Here is a 27886-nt window from a genome sequence, read left to right as displayed (position 1 = left end):
GTTGTTTTTGGTTTCTGCCCCCAGATGGTAAAGTTGGTTCAGTGGGTTGTGTAGGCTTCCTGGTGGAGGGGACTGGTGCCTGTGTTCTGGTGATGAGGCTGGATCTTTTCTTTCTGGTGGGCAGGACCACGTCCAGTGTTGTGTTTTGGGATGTCTGTGAACTTATTATGATTTTAGGCAGCCTCTCTACTAATGGGTGGGGTTGTGTTCCTATCTTACTAGTTGCTTTGCATGGGGTATCCAGCACTGGAGCTTGCTGGTTGTTGAGTAGAGCTAGGTCTTAGTGTTGAGATGGAGATCTCTGGGAGAGCTCTCGCTGATTGATATTATGTGGGGCTGGAAGGTCTCTGGTGGTCCAGTGTCCTGAACTCTGCTCTCCCACCTCGGAGTCTTAGGCCTGACACCCGCCAGAGCACCAGGACCCCAAGTACATGGGGAGTTTCTTGCCTTTTGGGAATTCTGAGGTCTTCTTCCAGCATTCAGCAGGTGTTCTGTAGGAGCTGTTCTACATGTAGATGTATTTTTGATGTATTTGTTGGTAGGAAGGTGATCTCAACGTCTTACTCCTCTGCCATCTTGATGGTCCTCCTTCGATTAGAGTTTGACAGTTTTCTTGTTCTTCAGCACAAGAAGTCAGAGTTTCATCTTGTGCATTTCTTTTCCAAGACCTGGAATGTGAAAATTCTTCAAAATACCCAAGTTTTTTGTGGGTTAAAATGATATTGGACACATGAGTCAAAAACATGGACACTATCCCCTTGAAGTGCACTATTTTCATGGACAGTTGACTATTGTGCAATTACTGGGCAATTGACTATTAGAAAGTAATCTACTGTAATGGTTTAAATGTTGAACATATTTAAAAGGAATATTTTCCTGTATCCTTTCAAAATCAAGTTATCTACAAATCATTGTCTGCAGAGTACTTTAAACAAAATTCCATTAGTTTTATATTCCTCCTTTCTAGGGATGGCTTTCTGATTTCAAGAAAGGAAAACCAGCCTCAGTCATTGGATGGAAACGCTTGCACCAAAACCTTTCCAAGAAAGAAAACAAGAATGCACTGATTTTTTCAAATAAGTGTGCATCTCTCTGGCAGAACTACACCAAAGACTGCCATCATGCTACTTTTTAGTCTATGGACTTAGAACACCTCAGCATGCCACTGTTACTCCTCACTACCTACAGTCCACTTATCAAAGTTAATGATGTTGTTCTCCACAAAAACATTAAAAACCAGGTGCAGTGTAATGTTTTTCTGACTCCAGTATTTAAGTTTGGAGCATGATCTCTGCGGATGTTTACAAATGAAATTGAGCAGGTTTTTAAATATCTGAGGTGGAGTAAGTCTGTTACTTTTTTTACTGTGTGAAATTAACACTACAATACTAAAGAAGGTATCCATACTACTTTCATCTCCAATCTCTATGCCTTATAATTATCTTGAACCACTGGGACATTTCAGCAGCTCTAACTGACCTAGGACACCATTTAAATATGTTTTATTCAATTTCTGTCATTGACAAAATGAAATATTGAGTGTGACATATACTAGAAGAATTGGACCCAAGACAATCTGTCCGTTTATTGTTACCCAGAAAACCAGTCTCTTTCCATTTGCCTTTGCTTCGTTGACAAGATGAACTGTAACCAGTTTAGCCACTGTAGTTGAAACTCCATGTAGCACAGTTTCTGAACATTGTATTGTAATGATGGATACTATGTTTCCATGGGAACAGAATATACCTATTAGATTACAAAAGTAAGGTTCTAATTGCCACAAGTAAATGAATCATTATTTTAATTAATATGCTAATAAGATATTGTTAAAACTATATTTTAATTGCTCAAATTAGTATAGCAAAAATATCTTTTCTAAAAACATCAGCATTTGAGTGTACAGCGTACCCATAAAGAGTAGGATAAAAAAATCTGGTGTAGTAGAAAAACAGTTCATAGTACTTTATTATAAATGCTTTTAGCTTGACTAAGCAGTAGCTGAGTCTATAAGTTAAATTTAGCATTGAATATTTTGTGAAAATATTGAAGTTTGGGATTTTTTCTAACATGAAGGATATTATTTTAATGAAGTACATGATACTATTATATCCATTTTTTTGATAGCTTGGAACTTTAACAGATGATTCTTCACAATTTATATTGCAAAATAATATTGATACAGCACTAATAGAAAGTATGCCATATAAATCAGGCATATGCAACATTGAGTTTTCTTTTATCCATTTCCTACTGTACACTAATGTAATTTTATGAATAATAATTGAAAGATAAAAAGACAGTGATACAACGAGGAACAGTTAATGTTGATATAGAATTAGAACATTGAAGGGGAATAGAAAACAAAGGCCAGGGTGAAGTAAAGTGGACTGAGATACCATAGAGACTTCTCATATCTAGTCAGTGAATGAAGTCCAGTAATAATTCATGATTTTATTTATTCAAACTTTTCTTTTTTCCCCTCAATCAACAAATATTTTTCAAGGACCTAACATATGGTAAGGTCTCATAGATCCTAATGCCTTTGTCTCTTGCATGTAATCACCTGTCTCTAATTTTACTGCTTTCATTAAACCTTGAATATATCATATCCATTCCTTGTCTTATATTGCCCCTCTCAATCATATAAGTTTTCCATATATTTTAAGCTCAGTTCATATGTCTCTCCTTTTTTTTTGGCCACGTTGCATGGTTTGAGGGATCTTAGTTCCTTGACCAGGGATTAAACCCACCCCCTCGGGCGTCCCTGGTGGCGCAGTGGTTGAGAGTCCGCCTGCCGGTGCAGGGGACACGGGTTCGTACCCCGGCCCGGGAAGGGAAGATCCCACATGCCGTGGAGCGGCTGGGCTCGTGAGCCATGGCCGCTGAGCCTGCGCGGCTGGAGCGTGTGCTCCGCAACGGGAGAGGCCACAACAGTGAGAGGCCCACGTACCGCAAAACAAAACAAAAAAATGTAAGTCTGGATTTTAAAGACGCAGACCTCTTAGAGAACGGACTTGAGGTTATGGGGAGGGGGAAGGGTGAGCTGTGACAGGGCGAGAGAGAGTCATGGGCATATACACACTAACAAACGCAGTAAGGTAGATAGCTAGTGGGAAGCAGCTGCATGGCACAGGGATATTGGCTCGGTGCTTTGTGACAGCCTGGAGGGGTGGGATGGGGAGGGTGGGAGGGAGGGAGACGCAACAGGGAAGACATATGGGAACATATGTTTATGTATGACTGATTCACTTTGTTATAAAGCAGAAACTAACACACCATTGTAAAGCAATTATACCCCAATAAAGATGTTAAAAAAAAAAAAAAACCCACCCCCTCATCAGTGAAAGCATGGAGTCCTAACCACTGGACCACCAAGGGAATTTCTATATGTCTCTCTTCTTGAATGGTGTTTCTGATCTCACCCACAAAGACCAATATTAATTACTTTCTTTTCTGTTATCTCAATATGTGTACATATATTTCTTACTTTATTCATATTGCTTTTTTGTGAGCTATTTGTTTATAATTTTGCTTCTATATAAGGCTGTGATGTCCATTGAATTAGGGGTTTTGTGTTATTTATTTATCTCTGGTCTGATGACCTTTAGTATTTGGCACAAAGGAAGCACTCACATAATTGTAGAATGAATGAGTGGATTTTTGGTGTGCAGTATTTGGCCTCTTTGCTTTGGTTTTAAAGGAATGTGAATTTGAGAAAAGTTTATTTGGTCTTAAGTTATATTAATTATTAATATATGAATTAATTAAATATAAAGGTTGAATATATTAATAAAATTATTTATTTCTTGAAATACTCATGCCAATCTCCTTAAATATTAAATATCAGCCTTCTTTTTTTTTTTTTTTTTTTGCGGTACGTGGGCCTCTCACTGTTGGGGCCTCTCCCGTTGCAGAGCACAGGCTCCAGATGCGCAGGCTCAGTGGCCATGGCTCACGGGCCTAGCTGCTCCGTGGCATGTGGGATCTTCCCGGACCGGGGCACGAACCCGTGTCCCCTGCATTGGCAGGCAGGCTCTCAACCACTGCGCCACCAGGGAAGCCCCAGCCTTCATTTTAAACAAAGATTTGAATGCCTAATGTAATAGATATCAAAGTCACACTGCACCAGATTTTAGTCCTTTCAAAACTGTTTAAAAGTCAAGGTTCATTGTGGGTCTATCACTGAAATAAAACCAGTGAACAATCTATAAAGAACTTAAGATATACCTCTTGCTTACAGTGCTGTTCCTTCTATTTAGAAATATTTAAATGCATTTTAAAATATAGGGAAACTGTATACATATATATTTAATTAATTAATTAACTTATTTATTTTTGGCTGTGTTGGGTCTTCATTTCTGTGCGAGGGCTTTCTCTAGTTGTGGCAAGTGGGGGCCACTCATCATTGCGGTGCGCGGGTCTCTCACTGTTGCGGCCTCTCTTGTTGCAGAGCACAGGCTCCAGACACACAGGCTCAGTAGTTGGGCTCACGGGCTAAGTTGCTCCGCGGCATGTGGGATCCTCCCAGACCAGGGCTCGAACCCGTGTACCCTGCCTTGCCAGGCCGACTCTCAACCACTGCGCCACCAGGGAAGCCCGGGAAACTGTATATTTTTAAATTTTATGACACAGATCATAAATATGCATTTTCATGTATAGAAATCAGAAAGCAGAATCCAGCCACAAGAAAACCAGATGAGGAATTGTGAACTAGAAAATGGCTTATATCAAAAACATGTTTATAGTTAACCTTCCAGGGGATGCAGGCCAAAGCAACTACTGTAAACTAATGACTGTAATAGAGTCTTCTTGAAAGGGCTGTAGTAAACCACACGTGAAACCCCTTTAAGGGAAAATAGTCATGTGGATTATTTGGTGCTAACAGTCCTGTGCAATCTACTTAAGGGAGATTTTTGAAAGGGAAATCAAACAATTCTGAAAGGGAAGTGATCACCTGCTAGGTATGTGACACATTTAAAATTCTTCAGTGCTTATGTGTTTCCCTTAAAGTTCAATCTGCTTAGTATGGTTTCATGCCTATGACCTCGTTACTACCTACTTATTTGGTATGTCATCATTGCTTCCTTATTTTTAATAGTCTGTGTTTGTCCGTAACTGGTTTTCTTCAGTATATTCGATGTGTTTTCTGGCTTCCCCTTTGGGCACTCTAGTTTTCCTATCACTTGGCTTGGAATAATCTTCCTCCCAATTTACCTTTTCATTATCATCCCTCTGTGTACTCTCTACCATTGGAGACCTTCTTTCCCTGACCTGAGTGGGTGCCTCAGCTTTGTGTTCCAGAATTTCCTAGAGGGAAATTATCACATTTTATTGAAATGTTGTATTTAGAAATATATTCTTTGCTGTACTCTTATATCAACTAGAGTGGGGGATCAAACCTCTTTTATTGATCGATTTGTATTCAGTGCCTAGTACAATGGTCAATACCTAAATGCTTGAATAAGTGTATTAATGACATAACTAAAATATGAGAAATGTTAAGTAGCAAGTTGCAATCTTGAGGAGTTAGTCATGGGAATGAAGACTTGGGGCCCCAAGGACCCTGCAAGATTTTTCATTAGCCATCATCTATCACAAACGAGCTTAATTGTACATTCACACTCAACCAAGAATACAGGGCTGGGACAGAAATTTTAATAGTTAAAGATCAGTGGTAAAATTACCTAACATGAACTCACTCACCATTTGTTTTGTTGAAAACGTTCTCAGTAATACTTCTCTCTTATTTTTTGGTCTTATAGGGAAGGCATGGTACATATTTAAATCAGAGGGGAGAGTAAGAGAGAAAGAGAGACTGACTGAAGGTCTGACTCACTTCCCCATATCATCCTTGGTCACTTGGGTACTCAAGATCCATGAATTGTTTTTTGAGGGCCAAAAATGCAACTAGACTCACCTGATCATTACCAAGGGTACAGACGAATAAGGGATAGTCTTTGCCCAGTGAGGTATGTGAAAATGTCCCTAAAGAGTAGTTCAGAGGACATAGCATTTGACCAACAACAGATTTTTTTCCTAAAATGTTATTAGCATCTGAAAATTTTCTGATACTTATAAAATATTTATAGAGTTTTTAACCCTATATTATTTTCTTTTTATTTATATAAAAGGGAATTTGATGAAGATATTCATTTACAACGTCAGTTCATGGAGTTTTGCTAATTTAACTTAATGTGGATACAACTTTCCCACACAGATAAAAAACTGTTTCCACACATAATTTAAGGATTGTCACTAACCTTTGCTTTTCAGAGATAAGAGATGTTAAAGTTAATTTTGTATTGAACTAGAAATAGATACATGTAGATACTTTTGAACAGTTTTTTCTCTTTGACAAGAGCACTTCAATAATCAGGGTATTTAGATTAGGTATTATGTGTTCCGGCAACATGACTTGCTCTGAAAATGCTGCATGATGAGTCCAGAGAGTACCAATTCTGTTATGCATATTTTGACTGGACATTTTATTTTGAAGATAATCCTACCTGTACATGTATTTGTATATGTGTAAGTGTGTGTTTGTTTAGGGGGATATTTTCTGCAATTTCATTTTAATGTAAAGCAGATACACTTCATGCAACAGAATAACTTACTAAATTTGCGTACATTTGTAATTACTGCTCAAAAACAGCATACATGGTTTAGGGGCCCCTGGTCATCTTGTACAGTTTTGTTTTCAAGAACAGGTTAGAATGTGTAAATCTCCATTCGTTTTATGTGTGTGTACCTGAGCCTCCAAGATCTCCATTTCCCTTTATTACTGGTACGTTCTGTTCTCTAAGATGATAACCTTTTGCCAAATCAAATCTTTCACTCCTTCCAACTTAATAAATCTGCCTTTATTCCACATTCTGATCATGTAATGTAAGCATAGCTTTTAATTAATTTATATCCTCCTTGATTTACTGAGAAAAACCTAACTCCTCCAAGCAAAGTGTTCTAGACCTGAGCTGCTTTTTGGCTTAGTTTTTTGGCTAGTGATATACATTTCTTTTATACTTCAATTAAAGAAGTTCTCAGAAGAGCCCCTCATTCCTGTTGACTTGTGTGTTGATAAAATCTATCACTTTTCTGTGGCTCAGTGCTCTAACTGAGAAATTTCCCTTAAGACTTTTGAAAGGTGATATTTTTCCTAAGTCAGCTTAACAGATATTCTACTAAATAGGCTGCTCACGCTGATGACTCTCTCTGCTTGTCAAGTATGAAGAGACCATTGCCCCTTTCCAGTGATGACCCCTACTTGAAATACAATTTATAGCAGGCGCTAAACCTCTAGGTGTCTCACAGGATAATGATATTTGCAGGACAGAGGTTCAATGGGGAGGAGTAAACAAATTGAAGACGGAAATGTATAGCTGCTTTCATATGTTCACAAAATTATCAATTTTATTTAAACAGATACATTTAAAAGATTTCATGCGTAATTAGTTGTTTTTTTGTTTTTTTGTGTTTTTTTTTTTGGCGGTACGCGGGCCTCTCACCGTTGCGGCCCCTCCCGTTGAGGAGCACAGGCTCCGGACGCGCAGGCTCAGCGGCCATGGCTCACGGGCCCAGCCGCTCCGCGGCATGTGAGATCTTCCCGGACCGGGGCACGAACCCGTGTCCCCTGCATCGGCAGGCGGACTCTCAACCACTGTGCCACCAAGGAAGCCCCATAATTAGGTTTTTAATATAGATGCTATATCCAGTGTAATATATTCCAATCTAGTAGATTTTAAGACATTTATAAATATAAATGCACTTTATAAGGCATACAGTTCATGATAAACATAATAAGCAGTCTTGTTCTCTGATGTCACTATTAATGATTCTAATAATCAGATTCTGGAGAGGACAATATTTTTTCTGTAATTCAGATTTTAGAAAATATAAGCAGACTGTCGGAAGACTAATAGTATGTTAGTATGTTATATATACCATATCCATATTATATATATAATATTCTGTTATATATATAACAAAACATATGTATATATATATGCACACTAACATGTAATATGTTAGTATATTATATACACCATATCCATATTATATATATATAATATTCTGTTATATATATAACAAAACATATGTATATATATATGCACACTAACATGTAATATGTTAGTACAGTCTAACAATATGTTAGATTCAAGAACACATTTTTGAGTGCATTTCTATACTCTATTAACCTTCATATGAAATAGATGACATGAGTTTGACATTTGCATTCTAGTTGTGTTAAAATTAAGTCCTAGAAGATTAAATAAACGGCCAGAACAGAATGACTCTGTTTTCAAAATTTCTACTACTTATCTGTTAGCATATGCATTTAAAAATTTTAAAGCATGCTTTTCACATGATCACTGGGTGTGTAGGTTTCATTGACAAGAGCCACCCTCTGAAAACCTCATGCACCTGAACCTTGGAAAACCTACCCAAATGTTTTAATAGATATCAAAATCTTTAGGTAGCCTAGTAGAACTCCCAGTGACTTCAGCCCTGCCCACTTCCCACATGCAAGAACAACCAAGGTAGAGTAGGGTAGATTCTCAAATGCTGAAAGAAAGGAAGTTTGAATTAAAAGTTTCCAGTATGTTTAAGATCATCAGTTTGCTGGATGAGGGAGGAGTGCTGGCATTTCTGGGTATTGATTTGGGAAGACCGGTTGAAGAATTTGAAGTAATCAGATTCTTCTTTAGTACCATCAGGGTTGAGTAATGTCAACATGGAATGACAATGAGAACAGCAGTTCAGATGGACTCTTGGTTCAGTTAAAACAGAGCTATTCTATTCTAGCTTGAAGCACAAGGTTAGGACATAGGCTTCACTCCCAAGCTGCTCCCTTGAATGGTGCGGCCTCTAGCAGAGGTGGGAAATCTCTTATTACTCTCTCTTTTTGTCCATGTCTTTGGATATGTAAAATCTTATATCCTTTCAAGATCAAGAACTTTTGCTCTACATTGCTAGATAGATAGATTTAGGGATAAAATATTTAGTTTGAATTTTTCAAACAAAAGACAGTGGAAAGTAGAATTTACTTAACCAATTCACGGTATTAAAAAATGTGTCATGCCAACTATGCTGTCTTAGATATAATAGATTTTATGTAATATTTAGGTCTAAAGTAATAAACTTTAAAAAACCCTCTATACCACCCACCATACCATCCTGGTTCTGTTATTTGCCTCCTTGCCCTAGTTGAAAGTAGCTGATGGGACCTCGGAAGAGGTATACCAAGGTTTAAAACACAAACATTATTTTAAGATGGCAGTAAAGAGAGAGACAGATGGCTGTTCCCCTCACATATTCTATTAACAACCAGAACTGTTAATTAAAATAAGAGGTAACTCAGAATGTAATTAAACCTATACTGAGAATGGAATTAATCTGGATGACGCAGATAAGATCACAGCTCTCTTCATTTTAAAGCAAAGCTTTGTTTTAGATTGTGTTCAAATTAGGTGGTCATTGAACTCACATTCCCATTTCACTTTTCTAGTGTTGAAATCATCTATAAATTGAATCATGTTATAAATGAAAATAGGTGAGGCTGGCACCTTTACAGGAAGTTGCTCCTGTACCTCAATTTTCCTCTTTGACATAAGGTAGTGTTTTAGATTATGTTTCCTATGGCCTGTCTAACTCAAATTATTCTGAGTTTCTTTAATTGTGCTATTCAGTCTAATAAGATTGTTCAGCTTACTGTAGACATAATTCTTTGTCAGAGTTCTTAATAAAGTACATTTTTTCTTTGCCTATTTTGCTCTCATATTCCTGGAAAAGGAACAGTGAATCGTGGCTGTATTCCAACAAATTTCTATTGATTACAGGAAAGTTAATGGCTTCCATCAGAACTATATTTTAACATCACCAAATCACTATAAGATTATTGATACCTGTTTGTTCGGAAAGGAGCCTTGGAAAAACAATTGCATTAAGATGCACTTCATGTATTTCAAACTCAATGTATTTAATCTAATTAGTTGGCTGAGACCCAGCTGGTGCTTTGTCAGCAGATCGGGAGTAAAACAAAGAAGCTATAATTAATGAAATTAATGCTAGATATAGACACTTGAGGTTTGAGGAGACATTTCAGTCATAACATTTCCTTTGAGCTTAGCAGAATGGAGAGACAGTTTAGTTGGAAGTAATTGTTCTTAGTTTAATGGCACATGGTTAGATGAGGATGATTATTTTTCTCATGCTACTGGCTGCTAGGACTCTAAGTTGGCAGGCATGATGGTACAAAACTGTCAGACAAATTTAATCAGAAAGTTCAGAAAATAAAAGGGTATGATTTAATTTACTATTTTTATCTTTGCTTTCCTATGAGATGTACAAGTAAAATTTCATGGTATGTCCATCCATCTTCGTCATTCTAACAATATGAAATTATGGTCTCCAGTCTTTCTCACCTTCTAAATCCAATCGGTTTTCAAGTCTTGTTAAATTTGCCTCCTAAATGCCTTTTCAATCTATCTCCACAGCCATTGTCTTTTAACACAGCTTCCCAACTGGTCTACTTGTTTTAGTCTTGCCCTGATCAGATATTTTCTCCACGGAGCAGTCAAGGTGATTTCTACAAAACGCTGCCAGACAGTGTCACAACCTCTGAATAATACACATCAATTACCCCCCACTGAGTGGAGCAACACATTTTTTTCAGGTGATATGTACAAATTTCCCTCAATATAAAACACCAGATACTTCTTATCAGGTAGAGGTTTTTCAGCATTCCAAGGAAATGAAAGAGTTTAACCTTTCACTATAAAAATAGTTTTGTATAATAAGATCTTGGTTCTTGAAAATTAATATTAAAATCTTGATAATAATAGTAGTACTAATAACAAACATCTATTGAGTTCTCCATGAAATCAAAGAATGGAAATTGTGAGGAAGAGACCTCAGGCTAATTGCCAGGTGCTGTGGAAGGCTGTTTCCTGCGCTAGCTTTGGGCTGGGGAAACATGATGTCAGATGAAGAACAGTGTTCACTGGGCAATTTGTACGGATAAGATGTGTACTCGAGGTGAAATAGGGCATGCCTATAAAAGGTATGCATGTGTAATTTCCTTCCGAAGTTAATAAATATTAAGAACAGATAAATTATAAAACAATTGCACCAAAGTAATGGCAAATCTTTTTGATTATGCATGCAGTCTATGTCACTGAGCCTTGCTTTGACTGCATGTTATAGCGCTTTGTGGGTGCAAATCTAGGCAGGGATGGATGCTTGCATCATTTGGGGAGGTCTTTCTAAAGAAGAAAGAATACAACATTATGAAACCAAGTGTATGAAAGTGAAAAGGACTTGTGCTAGTGAAAGTCATTGATGCTTAAGCTGCATAAGTATCAGCTTAAATCCACCTCTGGCATATTGAGGTTTTGAATGTTTACTTTCTGTTTCTCTTGAAAAATAGTCTATGTACATTTTCCTCTCTTATGGTGATAGGAACATTTCTTCATTAAGATCCTAGAATATTTTCATAACAGTCCTAGACTTAGAATGTGTATGATAAATACTTTATAATAAGTTCTACTTCTTCCACTGTTTATTAGATATTATATGCACTTAAAGAATTCATGTCTGAAGGAAGATTAAGAAAAGAGTATATGTATTGATTAAGGGAAGAAGTAGATTAAAAAGAGCATGAGAACAGCCTAAAATAACTAGGAGCTGTCAGTATCAGAGGGAATGGAGCCCCTGTAGATGGTATGAGCAATAATGATGGTTTAAAATTAAAGAGGGGAAATTTTGTTTATATTTTTTAAAGAATGATTACATAACTATATCTTTGTTTGAGGAAACTTTGGCATTAAACTTAGGTTTTGAAAATTAGCTTAGTCTACATAGAAGACATACCTATTTCTTGCATCCATTCATTTTGTGGAGATAAAATACAGTCACAGTAAGAGAGATGTGCCAACTTACACTTATGTGAATAGGCTAGGTATTGCCTAATGTGGTGAGCAGGGTGTTTAGAATATACAAATTTAAGAACAACAAAATAGGGTGTTTAATTATGTGATTTTTCATTCCACCCTTAAAAGTAATGTTTTAAACATTTTTTAAGTGTTTAAGACCCCTTTATGGATTCTAATAATCAAAATTTAGAAATTGTTAAAGAAAACAGATTTGGTAGTACATCTCTGTCAATAGTTTTTTTTTTTTTCCCACCATATGCGTCATGGTACCTAGGTTCATCTTTAAGGCATACTGAAATGGTTGAAATGTAGCATATAAGCATAGATAAGGGCTCCTGAGGTGTGAAAAAGTTAATTCCCAAAACAGAAGTAATCTGGCTTCATCACTTACAATCAATGTACCGACATTGACACATCCTTGTCAGCCTACGTCCATAGTTTACATTAGGGTTCACCTTTTGTGTTGTGCATTCTAAGTTTTGACAAGTATATAAAGACATCATACAGAATAGTTTTACTGCCCTAAAAATCCCTGGTGTATCAGCTGTTCATCCCAAAACGCTGTATTGATTAATCTTTTCACTCTCTCCATCATTACCTTTTCCATAATGTCATATAGTTGGAATCATAAAGTATGTAGCCTTTTCAGATTTGCTTAGTTTCACTTAGTAATATGCATTTAAGTTTACTCCATGTCTTTTTGTGGCTTGATAGCTCATTTATTTTTATCACTGAATAGTATTCCTTTGTGTAGATACACACCAGTTTGTTTATCCATTTACCTACTGAAGGACATTTAGGTTGCTTCCAAGCCTTGGCAATTATGAATAAAATTGCGATAAACATTTGTGTGCAGATTTTTTGTGGACATAAATTTTCAACTCATTTGGGTAAATACCAAAGAACCTGATTGCTGGATCATAGGGTAAGAGTGTGTTTAGTTTTGTAAGAAGCTACCAAACCGACTTCCAAAGTGGCGGTACCATTTTGCATTGCCATCAGCAGTGACTGAGACTTCTGGTTGCTCCACATCCTCACCAGCATTTGCTGTTGTCAGTGTTCCAGATTTTGGCCATTCTAATAGGTGTGTAGTGGTATCTCTTTGTTATTTTACTTTTCAGTTCCCTAACAGCATACAATGTGGAGTATCTTTTCATATGATTAATTACCATCTGTATATCTTCTTTGATGAAGTGTTTATTCAGATCTTTTACCACCCCTGTTTTTATTAGGTGCAGATTTATTAGCTGAAAATGAGATAGTAACTACTTCACAGGGATTTTGAAAATAAAATAATTCATTTAAATATTTTAGCATAGACTCTAGAATATATGTACATAAATTTTAGAGGATATTGTTATAGACTCTCTACGTTACATCATAATAACATGTCTGAAACAAAATTTACTGCCCACACCTCATCCCACCAATCAGCTTCCTTTCCCATTTTTTAAAATCAATAGCACCAAAATTCTTCCTTTTGATTTTGTTTAAAAGATTTCTATTATTCTTGGCTCATCCCCTAAATGCAGACAAATTTATATCATTTTTCCTATGGAAGTTTTGTTAGATAAAGACATAAATTAGTGAATAAAAGTCTTAGAATAATTTTGGATACCTTTATGTTAATATCATACACATTTCATATATTTTTCAGGTCAATCGAATGAAATATAACCTTGTTTAACTTTGAGAATGTTTATCAGGAAGAATAAAATATTACTTGAAATAAAATAACTGCATGATGTTATTTTCTAATCCTTGTTTTTGTTGTTCAAAAAGTGATGTATCTAAGGATGAACATCAGTAGCTGCAAGTCTATTAAAATAGGTAGAATATATAAGAAAGTAGTTTCTAATTATGACTTATACAAAAATTGATACCTGTGGGTATGTACAGTCACAAAATGAACCTCTTCTTTACCAATTATTAATTCTATCTTATGATTCCTAAGTGGACCTCTGGCCAGAGAGCTTGAGTCTTAATATTCCAAGTGGATTAATTCACTTGCCTTCTCTCCTTTCTCTTTCCCTTCCTTATTTAGATCTTGGTTATTACGTCCTAATTTAGACCCTTGTAATATTAACAAGCCTTTGAATATTAGACAGTTTTATGTATTATATATCTTAGCATCTTTTATATGATATAAATAATTCTGTTCATAAATGTCAAAACTTTCTGCAAACATATATACAATAAAATTTCCCCACAAGGTCACCAGGCCAGTTGAGAATTTTGCCTCCAGATCTTGGATACCTTAACAGAATGCTGTAGACAGATCATTTTTTACTTAAAACCTGGGGAAAAAATCTAGGCTGTCTTAGGAGTTGAACTATATGTTAGCATAAACTTACAGAGTTTTGTTATCACTTCCTTTCTGAAATGTCAGTTTTAAGGAAGTTACTATTTGCATCTCATATGCTATTTTCCTCAGCATTTTTATATCATTGACTTTTACTTTAAGTGATTTTATTTTGTTTAATTCAAATAATTTAAAGTACTGTCCAAGGAGATGAGAAACTATGTAGTTTAGGGAAACATTTTTTGTTTGTTTTCATTTTTATTAGAGTATAGTTGCTTTACAATGTTGTGTTAGTTTCTACCATACAGTAAAGTGAATCAGTTCTATGTATACATATATCCACTCTTTTTTAGATTTCCTTCCCATTTAGGTCACAACAGATCACTGAGTTGGCGTTCCCTGTGCTAAATAGTAGTTTCTCATTATTATCTATTTTATACATAGTAGTATATATATGTCAATCCTAATCTCCCAATTCATCGTCCCCTGCTACTTTCCCCACTGGTATCCTTATGTTTGTTCTCTACAACTGTGACTCTATTTCTGCTTTGCCAGTAAGTTCATCTGTACCATTTTTCTAGATTCCACTTATAAGCGATATTATACGATATTTGTTTTTCTCTTTCTGACTTACTTCATGCTGTATGACAGTCTCTAGGTCCATCCATGTCTCGCAAATGAGAAACTATTTTGTTCCTTTCTATGGCTGAGTAATATGCCATTGTATATATGTACCACATCTTCTTCATCCATTCCTTTGTTGATGGACATTTAGGTTGCTTCCATGTCCTAGCTGTTGTAAACAGTGCTGCAGTGAACATTGGGGTCCATGAATCTTTTTGAATTATGGTTTTCTCCAGATATATGCCTAGGAGTGGGATTGCTGGGTCATATGATAGCTCTATTTTTAGTTTTTTAAGGAACCTCCATACTCATCTCCATAGTGGCTGTACCAATTTACATTCCCAACAACAGTGCAAGAGTGTTCCCTTTTCTCCACACCCTCTCCAGCATTTATTGTTTGTAGATTTTGTGATGATGACCATTCTGACCTGTGTGAGGTGATATCTCATTGTTTTGAAACTTTTAATATTTTGACTTTGAAATACCTGTTTATGTCATGGCAGAAAAATTAATTCTTTCAGAAGACTTGTACATACATGTTCAACCTAATCATTTTCCTTTAAAATACATGTGCTAAAATGTCATATATTTTGTGATTATTACTGTGATATGGCATTTTTCATACCTAAAATAAAAGCCACTCAGTAATAGTTCCCATAAAATTATAGGGACTTTATTTTTCATTTAGTCTTTGTAAATAACGTAACAGCAAAATTACAAGCAAAACTCTGACTTTTTACTGAAAAGCATAGAACCAGAACAACTGCTGAATTGCAAATATTTATTCAGGCTCTGTTCTAAGCCTGCAAGCAGACAAAATGTATTTGAATTTCTGCCAAAGAAGATGTTAAAGAAATAGATATAGTTTGTGATTGAAAATGATATAGCAACCTATATAAAAAGTCAGTCTCATGAATTAAGGGGAAAATAAGTTTTCAATTGTCAGGTAAAAATGGATTTGCTCCATTTTCTAAGGTGATCAGTTATAGTTGCATAAGGGATAGTTTCCTCAAAACTTTAGATTTAACTAGAGGTCAGGTATTCAAGTGTATCAAAATATTCAAGTAATTTAATTATCGTATGGTTTAACGATTAAATGCAGATAAATCTAACTTCTAGTAAATATATCTGGTTGTACATCTGTCAGTGTATAATTTCAAAAAAATGTAAGGAGAAAACAGTGGTTTCAGTGGATAACAGACTGGTTATCACTGAGTGTGATTTATTATTAGCAAGCGTGTCTTGCTTCTTTGTGCAAGAATCATTCATATTCTATACAGTGATTATATATATTTTAATATTCTTCCCTCCCTACTTTACTAATTAAAATAAGAAGCTCTTAGTATAGATGTTTCAAAGTCAATTTTTGAGTTCATGTGTTGAACTAATTAATAGATCATCACCTTAAAAGCAAAGAAAAAATCAAGATTGACATATATCTATTTCATTAATAATTATATCCCTTCTTTTTTTGTTGGTGACAATCTCTACTGGTGGTGAATAAATTACTAATGGGTATGGGAGCTCTGATTCATTCAAAAAGTTGACTTTTCCTGCACTGCCATTTTAACCTTCCCATTTTTCCTCTTCCTCCATTCCTTCTACTGTCTCTCCCCAAGAAAGCATTGAGCATCTAATACCTGGCACCATGTTGGATACTAGCGATGCCAAGGTGGATAAGAGTTCTCCTAAGAAGCTTATTCTAATGTGATATTTGTCTGTAACCGTAATGAATGAACAAACAGGAACTGTATCCTAAATTCAAGTACAACTGGTTGTGCCCTTACACAACCAGATGTGTGCACAAGTCTTTCCCCACCCCAGAATGTGTTTTTCTCACATGGTAGATGTGGACTATGTGGTAAACTACTACTCATTTTTCAGGACTAGGTTTAAACATGCAGGTCGAGAGGTTGATCCTTCAGTCCATTGCCATAGCACCTGGTAATTCAGCACCTAGAAGAGTGCCTGGCAGAAAGGAGATGTTTAACATGTTAATAAATGTTAAGTATTATCACTGATTGAAGTCAATTATGTATGTCATTTACAACACCTAGTGGTCAGGGAATATTGATGTGTGTGCCTGTGCATACGTGCATGACAATAAGACACATTTAAAAGACAATAAATTAAAATAGAAAAATCGGGAAAGACTTCATAGAATTAATGACACTTTGATCTGAGCTTTGAATATGAGGAATTATGTCAACAGGTAGAGAGATGGAAGAGGACATTTTAAGCAGTTGAAATAGCATAAACCAAGTAATATATATGGAAAACAGTACTTACTAATAGGAAAGTCATCCATTTAAGAAAATTGGAGCAGAATAGAATAGAGGTTAAAAAAACTGGCTCTGGATGTACCATCCTTTGTCATGTGACATTGGAGAAGCTACTTCCCCCTCCTGATACCTCAGTATCATTGTCTGTCATATGAAAAAAGAATAGTACACACTTCATAGAGTGGTGGGGAGAATTATATGATAATACATATAGAAAACACTTAGGATCTGGCATATATATTTTGCTGTGTTGTAGTTATTGTTGTTAAGGTTTTTAAAGAGCTAAAACTATAGTGGTAACTTAGAGCTAGATTTTGAAGGAACTAGGAAGACATGCTAGTAACTGTGGGGTTTGTTTTTTATTTCTTGACTAAATTTTATTTATTTAGTTTAAATATCACATATTCAAAAGTTACTAAGCCCCACCGCCTAATATCATCACATTAGGGTTTAGGGTGAAAATTCAACCTATGAATTTTAAGGGAACACAAACAATTGAGTCCCATACATTATAGAAAGTGGTTCTGAGTGACATTTTAAAGCAAAGTTTTAAGAATATCTTTTTTTTTTTTTTTTTTTTTGCGGTACGTGGGCCTCTCACTGTTGTGGCCTCTCCCGTTGAGGAGCACAGGCTCTGGACGCGCAGGCTCAGTGGCCATGGCTTACGGGCCCAGCCGCTCTGTGGCATGTGGGATCCTCCCAGACCGGGGCACGAACCAGTGTCCCCCACGTCAGCAGGCGGACTCTCAACCACTGCGCCACCAGGGAAGCCCAAGAATATCTTTTAAAATGGATTAATCTAAGCATTTAATTGCTGTAATTTGTGTGCAATATTTTTTTAAAGTTGACAGGTGGTATTGCTTCAGATAATATATCAAAAGTTTTTCTTCCCAATGACTAGGGATAATGTTCACCAAAATGATTAAATTCCAGCGTTATCTGAAAGATGTTCTGTTTTCTTTTAAGCTAGAAATTTATTACATTTTCCCTTTGAAAAATATCTTTTATAATATAGGATATTTCCCAACAGTAATTAGGTTACATTATACCTATACCATTAAGATGCTTTGGAAGCTAAAAATCATATCTTAACAGGAGAAAACAATAGCATGAATGGATTTCAGTAGCTTCGTTTTGTTTCTGTCATTGTCAGTGCAAGAAAGTATGTTTTAATAGGTACCATGAAGGAAGAGAGGAAAAGATAAGCAAGAATGGAACACTTCTACAGTTAGGGTAAGGGAGTTATAATCATTTGAAAGTGTGCTGGGTAAATTCTGCAATGCTTCTGTATGAATTGAGAGTGGAGGGCTGAAGATAGTGCCTTGTCAACAAAGTAGAGAAGTTAATTGTATTTTGAGGGAAATAGTTGCTACTGTAAAGTTAGTCACACTTGTGCAGGGCAGGCCAGGTTGACAGTGCTAGAATTGACTCAGTTCATTATGTGTGTAATATAGGCCTTTCCTCATACTCCAGATAAATATAGACAACATGGTCTATATCAAGTTAATAGAAACTAACAAGATGAGAATTATTTCACTTGCCTTGAGTTGATTCTAAGAAAGAAAGTGATCACTAAAGAATTGAAATATATCTAAAATGACCTTTTAACTAGCTGGAACCCCAATAATAATAATAATTGATAATAGCTACCACTTATTGAACCTTTATTATTTTAGATATATGGTAGACCCATTAAGTAGGTATTATTTATAATCATGATAGCCTTATAAATATGTCATTATCCCTTATTACTATTGATATTTTTTAGTAAACAAAGTTCAGATCATTGAAATAATATGCCTAAGGTCTTACTAATAATGTATGGTTAAAACAGCAACAATCTCATTTATATTCAAAACCCATGTTCTTTTGCTTAATATTACCTTGATTCTCTTAAATATATTTTCAGCAGTATGACAATGAATTCCCTGTCATATTGTCCATCTGCCATTGACCCTTAGCACCTGCACTTATAGTCCTTTCTGGAAATCTAACATTTTGTTCTGTTGGTCATGGTTAAAAGTCTATTTTCTTTTCTTTTGTTCTTCTGGGAACTTAGAAACCTAAAGTAGTACATTTGAAACATTTATTGCTAAATTTCTTATTGACACTTTATTTTCTTTTTTTATTTTATTTTATTTTTTTAAACTATTTTCTAACAAATATAATTGGCTTTTTCTTCTTGTTTTTATTTTTAGTTTTTTAGATTTCTTTGACCTAGCTTAGGGAATAATAGCAAACTGATGTCTGAGAACACATTGTAAGACCAAATGCTTGTAAATAATAGAGGATAATATTGGGTTGAATGTATGCCAGAAACTTCTACTCCTCACTAAAAGTCTGTCTGAGCAAAATATGTTGAACTTTGAAAGTGAAGAGATTCCATTTCTTTGAAAACTGCAGTTTCTGGTAGCCATTTATGTATTCTTAGTTAGCTTTTCAACCAATATCCCAGAAGAGACTGGTGCCATGACCTTAGTATTATTGAACAGCAGTGTACATGGGGTCTTTGTATTTTGTAAACAAGATAAAAAGGTCCCAAACATCATGTGCTTCCTCAAAAAGTTTATAGTTTAAATTTGGGTTCAGCTCAGTGCAACACAATAGAGAGCATGCAGAGAATGCCAAGTGAGCCTTACAGTTATTACATCTAGGGGGATGGGTGAAATTTTGGAAGTGCTTTAGGGAAGTCACAGCTACAGATCTTATTCAATAATCCTCAGAGCAGTGCATAGGGTGGACTAGGAAATTACTTTGTGATATAGCCCATGCCTATTATTATTATTACGACACGGCTCGTTTGAAGGAGATTTGCTTTTATTTTCCTTTTTGTTTAGTGCACACATGATAAAGTGCAGCTACAGCCACCATGTTATTGGAGAACTTCCCACCCCCCCACACGCCCTCAGCAACTTCCATACTGAGTAAGCTTTAGATAAAGCCTCTGCTGTGCAGAAGTTATCGATTGCTTGGTATTTTCTGTGTCGCAGCATCCAGACATTCCCCTTGGCCTGTAGTTATACTGCATTTAACCATCTTGTGCTCATCTCACGTAGGTGACATATGCACCATCTCTGTTCAGAAGAAACAATAGAAAACAACTGAGTTAGAGGTATTCTGAAAGTTTAATTAAGGACTTGTCAAAATAACAATTCAGTTTTCCATTTTCACTCAAAAAGCTTTCATACTTCTTATTTGAATTAATGTTCAATTAAGTTAGGGAGATGAACTTAACGATGTAAAGGCAGAATCAGGAAAGAGAAAAGTCAAAAATAAAGAGATTAGACTACATTGCCTCTATCATTTTAAATTGAAACACTACTTTGGAATAAATTAAACAACAACATATAGTTTCTTTGTCCATGAATCAAGGCACAGGATAAGTCATTTTTTCACAAAATGTTTTTCATCTAAGGATTCAAAAGTCCCAGCTATTTCCAGTTAAAGCAGCATCTGTTGCTTTGCCAGTTCCCACAGAGATGAGCTCGTGTTGATTTTCATCACATTTGTTCAAGCCTGGAATCTGGTTAAAACATGCAAACAGTCACATTGCCAGTTAGGAGGTGCAATCATATAGTATCTTTTTACCTGCATTTATTTTGATTCAAATGGCATTTGTAATTATGAATCTAAGCATGGATTATTTTAAATAATTTGGCTTACAGTAAGTAGTATCATAAGATAAAGCGTTCTAGAAGGAAGAATACTGTAATATATTCATGTTCTTAGAAAACAATTATATTTACTTTAAATCTTCTCAATTGAAATCTGTATTCTATATTTTCAACACCATTTTGGGTGTCACTTTTTTGGGATAACTTGTAAAAAGAAGTAGTTTCTCAATTACATCTTATTTTAGTAGATTGTCTAAACTGCAGATTGACCATCATAGAGATCTTCCTGTTATCCAATTAATAATGTTTCCATATCATTATCCATATGTTGATTGTACATTAACATTCTGAGGTGAAATCAGATTTTAAAACGATGATGTTGTTGAATTGGAAATGTCTGATAGTTGTGTACCTACTTTTAATGAAAGTGTAAAAGGAACAGTAGAAGAACAAACAAAGGTTAAAGTGCTGGCAAATGTTCTTCATTACCAAAGTATTATAGCGGACTGTAGTCACTCACCTTGCCGAGGCCTTTTTAATACACCCCAAGTTTCCATACTTAGTCTTCGCAGCTATTCTAGATAATTAGGTGGAAAATGTTGAGAAACCCTAAAAAGTGAGAAGATGAGTAATGTATCTTCTTCTGTAGTTTTGAAATATTTTGAATGTTTAGTTGACCATTTCAAAAGAAAATTGCTATGTGATACCTAGCAATTTTTAAGTTTAATATCCTATATTACTAATATGGGACAAATTACTAATATGTCAAAATTCTCCGCTTATATGAATGCATTATCACTAATTTCCAGGGAAAACAGGAAATGCAAATGATCACCCACAGAATGATAAAAAGAAAAGCAGTTATGATGGAGCATTGCCTGATACCAAACACTGTTTTGTACACTTCACTTATCTCAAAGTCTCAACAGCTTTGTAAGAGGATATTGTTATCCTTACTATGTAGAAGAGTAAACTGAGGCTCAGAGAGCTTTAAGTGATTTTTACAAGCTGTTTAGTAGTGTAATAGGAAACCTAATTTATATATTTTTCAATTATATAAAAATGTTGCCTCACCAGTATTAGTTTGCTATGAAAGGAAGTAAAGTCAATTTCATATAGTAGAATAAAATCCCTACCTTCCTTTTCAGTCAGAATTATCCACTGGCATTTTAGTAATAATGCTTACAGGTATTTTTACATGAACAAACATTTGAAATACCTGTTTCCATTGTGGATGTTATAGTACCTTAATTATCAATATCCTGTTTCCTCAAAGTAAAAATTTTACAAGATTTTATTTCCCCCATTTTTTTCCCTTCATTTAAGGTTCTCTAGTTCTTCTCTATGACTTCTGATAACTACATATGAAACAGCTCAGGGTAGGCATTGGGGATCAGCAACACAGTACATTATAATGATAAATAATGGGGACAGAATTTTTATTTTTAATTTCATAGTCCTTTCTTAATGTAAAGAAAAAAGTCGCTAAATATGGGCTAAGAATGTGATAGGAATCAAATTTTGTTTCAATATGTAATCTACTGTTGTTAGAAATAATTGAACAAAGTTCATAATCTTAATTTACTTCAGCTCTTAATATATACATGCATTTATAGTGATCCTTTTTCATAAATTTATATAAATTAATACCCTGAACTGGCAAGTATACATAAAGAATTCATGAGAGTGATTGCTCTTGGAGAGAAATTAAAGGGTACTTATTCAATTAAACAATAAAGGGTACTTACTCATTTTATTGTTTCATATACTAATGGATAAAAACATCAATATTTGTTCTTTATCCCAGGTAGTTTGCTTAATATTTAAACATCTCAAAATAAAACCAAGTAAATATATTGGGAAATATACTTTTTATCTTCTCTAAATAAGTGATGTTCTATAATTTTTTCTCATGAAATATTGTCAGAAACTAGAAATCTGTTTGAAAATACAGAATGATACTGTGTGCATGTCTATAAAATGTACAAATCACTTTTTAGTCTAATTTTGTTATCTTCACATATAAATATTTCTGGGTGCTACTCCCGATATGATAATGATTATGAAGACTAGTATTGGGTCGCTGTCAGATTTCCACCATGACAGTGAGATTGATAAGTTGTTTAGAATCAGGTTCCCAACTAAAATACTAGAGACATCATGGCAAAGTAAAAACAACAACAAAAACAGAAGTTAGAATAATACCAACTTTTCTCTACAACTTCCTAGATCTGTGTGCCAGGAAGGGCAAGAGATTTAAACTCTCTGAGCATTATACTCTTTGTCTTTAAAATAGACATAAAAATATTTTCTTATCAAGATGATATTGATGATTAGAAATAATATGGAGAGAGAGCACCTAACATAGTGCCTGAGATGGGCATTTATTTTTTACATAAATTTCTTTAAAAGCTGTCTGGAAAAAGACAATATATATATCATAACAACTGATTCCCTGGTAATATAGAACTGATAATAATTATAAGGTAAGATTTTGGAATGATTCAGTGAAGGATTTAATTTATCTTCAGTATGGTTTTTGAATTATGCAGTTTATTTCTAATTCTAAGTATTGCATGTGTGATTGCTAGTCAGAGGAAAAAATACAGAATATCTCTTTATCCAAACTATACCAGGCTTAAACACAGTAGAAATTATTTATAAAGTGACAAAGGGAGAATAGAAATGAAAGAAGAAAGACTGTCATTACTTGTTTAAATTATACTTAACTATTGGAAAGATGCATTTTTTAAATTCATCTATTATTTTACACTTTAATAACCTTTAATAGATGTCTGATAGTAAAGGTAGAGGACAGTAATGACTTTTGCAACTTATAGAAAATTGTACCTTTTGACTAATATAAAACTGAAATGTAATATATGGCTTTAATTTATTCATATATTTCCAGTCTTCACAAAGGAATATTCAGAGGCTGACTGATTTAAGCGTAACTTAGTCTTAACATATGATTAATGAGAACAGAATTGAGTTGATCAGAGTAGCATAAGGTAAATGATATCCAAGCAACATAATATATAAATGGCAGCATTTCACATCTTATATCCAGCATCCAGTTTCAGAAATTTGTATAGCAGGAATAGAACTTGCAACATCACAGTGGCCCAGATTACTGATTTTAGCATAGGATTTCTGAAACTTGAACAAAAGTTCATTCTGGCCCTAAAGGTCCAGAAGAAGGGAATCTCTACAATGACTTTACATTATACAACATAGAAATATTTTCAACTTTTATTCACTTAACAAATACTTGGGATGGTTATCTTTGCTTTCATTTATAAAAGCCAACTATTTTGGCTCGTTTTACATTTCTGTACGTGTAATTTTATTTCATGATCACAGCAGTACTGTAAGACAGGTGTTGCTTTTTATATTTTACTCTACAGAAGAGGAAAGTGATACGCAGTTAAGTATCCTTCTTAAGTTAACAAGCAAAATGAATTCCTTAGTTCAAAATGCCTTAACATGTGCTTCTACTATGCGTAATTTATCAAGGACTTCCTTTTTGCTTTCAGGGATGACTTGTCAAGCTCGAACATCATACACTGAAGATGAAGTTCTTTGGGGCCACCGTTTTTTCCCTGTAATTTCCTTAGAAGAAGGATTCTTTAAAGTTGATTACTCCCAGTTCCATGCAACATTTGAAGTCCCCACGCCACCTTACAGTGTGAAAGAACAGGAGGAAATGCTTCTTATGTCGTCCCCTTTAATAGCACCAGCCATAACTAACAGCAAAGAAAGACATAATTCTGTGGAATGCTTAGATGGACTAGATGACATTAGTACCAAACTTCCATCTAAGCTGCAGAAAATTACTGGAAGAGAAGACTTTCCCAAAAAACTCTTGAGAATGAGTTCTACAACTTCTGAAAAAGCCTACAGCTTGGGTGATTTGCCCATGAAACTTCAACGAATAAGTTCAGTACCTGGCAACTCAGAAGAAAAACTGGTATCTAAAACCACCAAAATGTTGTCTGATCCCATGAGCCAGTCAGTGGCTGATTTGCCACCAAAGCTTCAAAAGATGGCCGGAGGAGCAGCCAGGATGGAAGGGAATCTTCCGGCAAAACTAAGAAAAATGAACTCTGATAGATTCACATAACCAAACACCCCTTCAGGCATTATTTACTGTTTGATTTGGTAATAGTCCAATATTTGGCTGATGAGGTAATCCTCTTTAAGGAATCTGAAAGGTACATTTTTTCCCCCAGTCATATATACATATTTGAGAACCTTCCTTTTCAAGTATTGCTAATGTGCAAAAGATAAAGTTGTGAAGGGAGGACATCAGAAGGAAGTTCTTATTAACGGGCATGTATTATCACATCAAGCATGCAATAATGTGCAAATTTTACATTTAGTTTTATGGCATGATTTATATATGGTATATTTATATTGTATATTATGGAAAATGTATATATATATATTTAAAGGGGTAGTACCCTGCACAACATTTCTAACATACGTATTAAGCCAAACATGAATTGATAGCTTTCAGGGTGATAAAACTATATATATATATGTGTGTGTGTGTGTACACGTAGTTTTATATATACACACACATATATGTACATATATATACATACACATACACACACACGTACATACATATATCTGATAAAATTGTGATGTTTTGTTCAAAGTTGTAGTTCTTGTGCATGTTTACTTTATTAGGCTAGGAAGGCTTCTGGCATTAATTATTAATACCAAATATTTTAGCCTTAAATTATTTGTCATTTTAAAATCTGATTTAATGTTTTCTGCTGTTTAAGGTCCTGGAAGGTTTTCAGTTGTTCTTTATACGAGGGAGTCACACAAGTCTGTGCTACTTATGGCCCTGCAAAAATATAACCATTATATGTTTAACTTGTAAATTTTGAAGCATACTAATACGCTGACAATTTCTTATGATTTTTAAAAGTTGCTAGTACTGGGAAAAAATAAATATTGCCATTTTGAGAGTTGGTCCTTTCCTGGACTGATTAAAGTCTGGAAATCTCTTTTACGTACGATCTAATACAAATATGAGCTCTGAACAAATGTTGGATCACTGTAATAGTCAGTAGCGAAGTTATATTGAATATATTGGAATCTGTGTGAAATTACATAATTAATGGTCCCTGTTTCAAACTGAGTCAATTGGTAACATTTTCACTCTTTTTCTCAAACTTTTGTCATTTTAAAAATCAGTAATTTATCTTTGAGGAGATAAAACAATACAATGAAACAGATGATAGGTATTTATGTGTAAAATCTGTATGTCTCATTGAGTCTCTTTTTATGCCATTCTCATGTTTGTGGCACTTGTTATAGCAGGACAGACTCTTTTCCTCACCTGGGGAACCTATTTCATCCCTTGCCTGTCACTCAATTCCGAAGGAATGTTTTGTATATACCTGAGAGAATTTAAAATCAGATAACTTGAAGATATTTTACCCATGTGAGTTTTTTGTTTTGTTTTGTTTCGGTAAACACTCAATTTATTGGTGTCTTGGATCTCTGGCCCACCAAAATAATTTTAGCAGTACTATTTTTTGAACCCAAAGGTTTGATATTTATGACTCATTAGTAGGAATCAAAACTGTTCCTCAGAAGAACACATGAAAAATAAAGATTTGAAATGCAGAGATTTTAATGAAAATTTACAAGTGCTTCTTGTCAGAATATCATGGATTTTCCTATAAAGCTTTTTGGGGTATTGCAATCTAAGTCTGTCCAGAATTAATCTACTTCTCCTTATAAATTGTAAATCCTTAATAGCTGGTTTGGGCTCCCACCATTTCCCGTTGTTTTTAGCAATCCTGTGATGATTTTCGTATTGGAAAATTATTACATCAACAATTCTATCATTGACTACAATAATACCTTCTGGCTACCTCTGTATCAACCAAATTCTGCAGGTGCAAACATATACCAGGGAATTGTTACTGGCAAAATGATCAACCTTGAGCATCCAACCACTGTGAATAGAGCTGGATGCCCTAACCCTTACCCCCAAACTTTCTTATTTACTGGATATAGGAAATGAAATAGTAGCAGAGAGAGAAGGGGACCCAGGGGTTACAGTATATTTATTATCAGTGGAAGAGACTGCACAGATCATTTAGTCCAACCACTTAAAACTAAACAGAGCCATAATTTAATTTAGAGAGTCATTTTAATTTGTTTTTGGCACCAAGAGGATTATGAGACCAAAAATAAACTCTCCAAATATATTCATTCATTCATTCAACAAAATTTTTGCATGTCTTTAATGTTCTAGGCATTTTTAGCTCCTGTAGATTTGGATATGACTAAGTCAGAGAAGGTCACTGCCCATTCAAACACTGCATATCAGTAGGAGTGGGGGGAGGGAGACAAAAAACAAATGACACAATTTCAGAGTCAAAATATCAGTTAAGGGAAGGAAAACAGGGTAACGTGATGGAAAATGACTGGGTGAAATAAGAATTCATTATTCTAGAAGAGGTGACTGGCTTAGGGAGGGGGTGATCTTTGAACAAAGACCTGAATGATGAGAAACAACCACTGTTGTCAAATTTTTCTTAGTGAATGCTGTTCCTTTAACTTTCCCACATATGTATGGGAAAGGTATGATTTCTGCATGTAATTGCAGTTTAACCCCTATTGCTAAGTTGATCATAGGTCCCGGTTTACCCAGGAGAGTTCCAGTTTATACCTGTTGTACCTGTGTAATTATTACTAATACTCCCTTTCACTCTTATAATGTCCTGGTTTGGATGATATATGGTGACTCTACGTTTTTGTTGAAACTAAATTATGAAGTCTGATATATTTGGATAAAAATAAAGAATTGCTTTTTCTTCTCATTTTGCTGATTTTTTTGACACTGATCATTCCAAGCAAAGTCATCTCAGTTTCATATATTTTAGCCTGTAGGACTTCTCATCAAAGTGATTTCCTGTAACATTTGTTCAATCTGTACATGACATGTTTTCCTAGCAGTGAAAAGTTATGCATTTTATTGACTGAATAAAAAATAAACCTCTGGTGTTTCCATTTCAGGAATTTGTAAGAGCTCACATCAAAGGGAGTAAAAGTCAACTTAAGTCAAGATAATTTTCAGCCCACCAGTGTGGTGACTGAAAAAAAAAA

The 27886-nt window shown here is 34.9% G+C and overlaps 1 protein-coding gene across 1 annotated transcript in view; it reads left to right on the top strand.

The window, feature by feature from the left end:
• Positions 1-27600, top strand: part of KCNJ3 (potassium inwardly rectifying channel subfamily J member 3) — a gene marked incomplete at its 5' end in the record, with an annotated part of 159908 nt that extends 132308 nt beyond the window's left edge. Inside the window, one exon of the mRNA XM_082658715.1 lies at positions 24286-27600. Within this exon, the coding sequence (XP_082514841.1) occupies positions 24286-24872 (587 nt within the window). The 3' untranslated portion in view covers positions 24873-27600. The remainder of the gene's footprint in view (positions 1-24285) is intronic.
• Between the last annotated feature and the right edge of the window lie 286 nt (positions 27601-27886).

This window comes from Grampus griseus (genome assembly GCF_964374135.1).
Source record: "Grampus griseus genome assembly, chromosome: 7".
Lineage (NCBI taxonomy): Eukaryota > Metazoa > Chordata > Mammalia > Artiodactyla > Delphinidae > Grampus > Grampus griseus.
Note: the sequence above shows the minus strand (reverse complement) of the source record. Positions and strands in the feature narration are given on the sequence as shown.